The 2698-nt window shown below is 32.2% G+C and overlaps 1 protein-coding gene across 2 annotated transcripts in view; it reads right to left on the bottom strand.

Moving 5' to 3' along the window:
• The window catches only part of GTF2A1L (general transcription factor IIA subunit 1 like), a 75632-nt gene that overhangs the window by 42570 nt on the left and 30364 nt on the right, over positions 1-2698 (bottom strand). For both annotated transcript variants that reach the window (XM_012804005.1, XM_012804006.1), the window contains 2 exons: positions 2361-2416; positions 384-468 (listed from right to left, as the gene is read on the bottom strand). In XM_012804005.1, the coding sequence (XP_012659459.1) occupies positions 384-468; positions 2361-2416 (141 nt within the window). The remainder of the gene's footprint in view (positions 1-383; positions 469-2360; positions 2417-2698) is intronic.

Raw genomic sequence — 2698 nt, 5'->3', positions numbered from 1 at the left:
TATGAAAGAAGGCAAAGGCTGATCAACTCAATCTTCAGTTTTCCTTGATTAGAGGTAACAGGGATGCAGATATGTTATTTAATTTGTATTTGTTAAAAATTAGATAACATAACTTAATTGAATTCGAGAAATTTGTATGTAACACAAAGCATTTTATACAATGTTGGGAAAGAGAAATGAGATGAAATACAGCACAGGATGTATCTTTTGTGGTAGATGGCCTCCATAACAATTAACAACCACCCTCTAGTGTTACTTTTAAAGTCAGTTATTATAAGTTCCTGTAACCTCTGGCATACAGTTTATCAAAAATCATGAAACAAACAAAGTCCAGAAAACAGTACCAATGGTAAAAACAAAATATTCTTAGAATATACTCTCACCAGATGCAGTCTGTAGTGTCACACCTGCTGGTACATGAATAGGATAACCAGGAAAAGTAAAATTTGTACTGGAGTTTGAGGAGCCCTAGATATAAGAAATAACATTAGAAACTTACAACAAAATATGTGTACCCCCAAACATTCTGAAATTTAAAAAAAAAGAAACAAGGTTAGAAAAGGACTTTACTTGTATCTTTTTTCACTGATTTCATGGGGTATCATATCAGAAAGTTCTAAACAATGGGACAGTATTTTGACATTTAACATGAGGACTAAGTTCTTTAAATACAATTACCTTTTAATGTTTTATTTAGATCATCCCATTAAAGATCAAGTGAATTCTATAGTTATTATAGTTATTAATGAAGCCAATAAGTCTTAATGAACAGTATGAACACTGACTCATTAAACTTGCCCAATACATACATAACTTTGCTGGGCCACTGATTCTCAAGGTGTCAAATATAAGAACCACACTGTTTATAAGGGTCCACTAGTCTCTAAGTTGATCACTAATGGTATTTTTAAGTAGATCGTATGATCGTGTATAATTTTATTTTATAATAATTAAATCCTAGGAGTTTAAAATTCAAAAAACACAAAATCAAAAGCCAAGAAAATGTTTTTTCCTATCCTATCTGCAAAACTTTAAAAGATGATAAATAATATTCAGTGTTGGTGAGGATGTGATAAAAAATGGCTCTCAAATCATCACTTGAATGAATGGATATTCAAACAACCCTTTTAATAGGTAACTTTATAATATATATCAAAATTCAAAGTATGTATGACCTTTGGTCCCAAAATTCCACTCCTAAGAATTTATCCTTAGTATCACACATAGGTGCAAAGACATATATAAAAGCATAATCAATGGAATACTATATTAGAAAAATACTGAAAATAATTTAATTGTCCACCAGCAAATGTTGGTTAATTAAACTGTGGAACATTCACTAAGGCTAATCTATACTGCATATTTACTGGCATTGAAAGGCGTCCATCTCTATTACTAAATTTTTTTAAAAAGTTATAGAAACAATAGAAAAAGTAATTCTACTTTTACCCTGAAAAGAAAGAAATCTAGGTGGATAAACATCAGCTACAAGTTATATTTGGAGTATAAGATTACAGAGCTCTTTCAGGTTTCACTTCATAATTTTTTGTGTTTTTACTTTTTACAAGTATATTATTTCTTTAAGCAGAAAAAATTATGTTTTCATGAATTCCAAAAGTTCAGAGATATTTCTTCACTGGTCTCCTATCAAAAGTAGCACATTCTTGACAAAAATCCTAATGAGGGTTTTAACTGTTCCTAATGAAGAAATGGAAATAACTAGCCCTAGAAAAGTAGCCCATAGGCTGAAAGAAAATCAAAAAGTTAATAGATTCTATAACATTAGTACTATGGAAGGTAAAAGTGGAAACTGCTATTCTTCCCCACCTGAAAAACTACTTGATTTTCTGTGTTAATTTGTAATTTTATATCCTGCCTGATTTTCTATGTTAATTTGTATTTGATTTCCTGCCTCCAAGACCTATAGGAAAAATATAAATAAAGGTAAAGAAAGTGATCAAAATATTCTGTTTAACTAAAGTATAAACTATAATGTCAATCAAGCCTGGTGGGGAAGGGAGAAATCACAAAAAATACCATTTCAAAGTTATCCGTTTAGGACCTACCAAGTACATAGCATTATACAGCATATTAAAATGCTACACATTTACAATATAACTTTAGAAATTCCCTAACTTCATAGGTACAGTCTTAGCAGATGCTAGCAACTATTCTGGAAGATAGGAAAAGTTGGTAAGAAAATGTCTGGAACACCTGAACTTTTGCTACATCTATCTATAGGAGCTATTCCTGTCTCCCCATTCCTTACTGCGTCTTTTCCCATTCAACTGCAAGATTATAAATTACGTCTATGCCCAGCATTCTGCCAACATTCAATAAATTTTAAATAAGCTACATACCAGTTCTGCTGTGATAAAACCTGGAAGAGTTCTACCAGCAGGAATAACTAGCGATGCTGCATAGAAGACAAAATTCATTAGAATCTACTAATTTAATAAAATTGCTAAGTACAGGTCTTTGGGGGTTTTGTTTTGTTTTTTTGTTTGTTTGTTTGTTTGAGACAGAGTCTTACTATGTTGCCCTTGGTAGAGTGCCATGGCATCACAGCTCACAGCAACCTCTAACTCTTGGGCTTAAGCTATTCTCTTGCCTCAGCCTCCCAAGTAGCTAGGACTATAGGCACCCACCACAATGCCTGGCCATTTTTTTGTTGTAGTTGTCATTGTTATTTGGCAGG

This window comes from Otolemur garnettii, unplaced genomic scaffold (genome assembly GCF_000181295.1).
Source record: "Otolemur garnettii isolate 467f Iridium unplaced genomic scaffold, OtoGar3 scaffold00024, whole genome shotgun sequence".
Lineage (NCBI taxonomy): Eukaryota > Metazoa > Chordata > Mammalia > Primates > Galagidae > Otolemur > Otolemur garnettii.
Note: the sequence above shows the minus strand (reverse complement) of the source record. Positions and strands in the feature narration are given on the sequence as shown.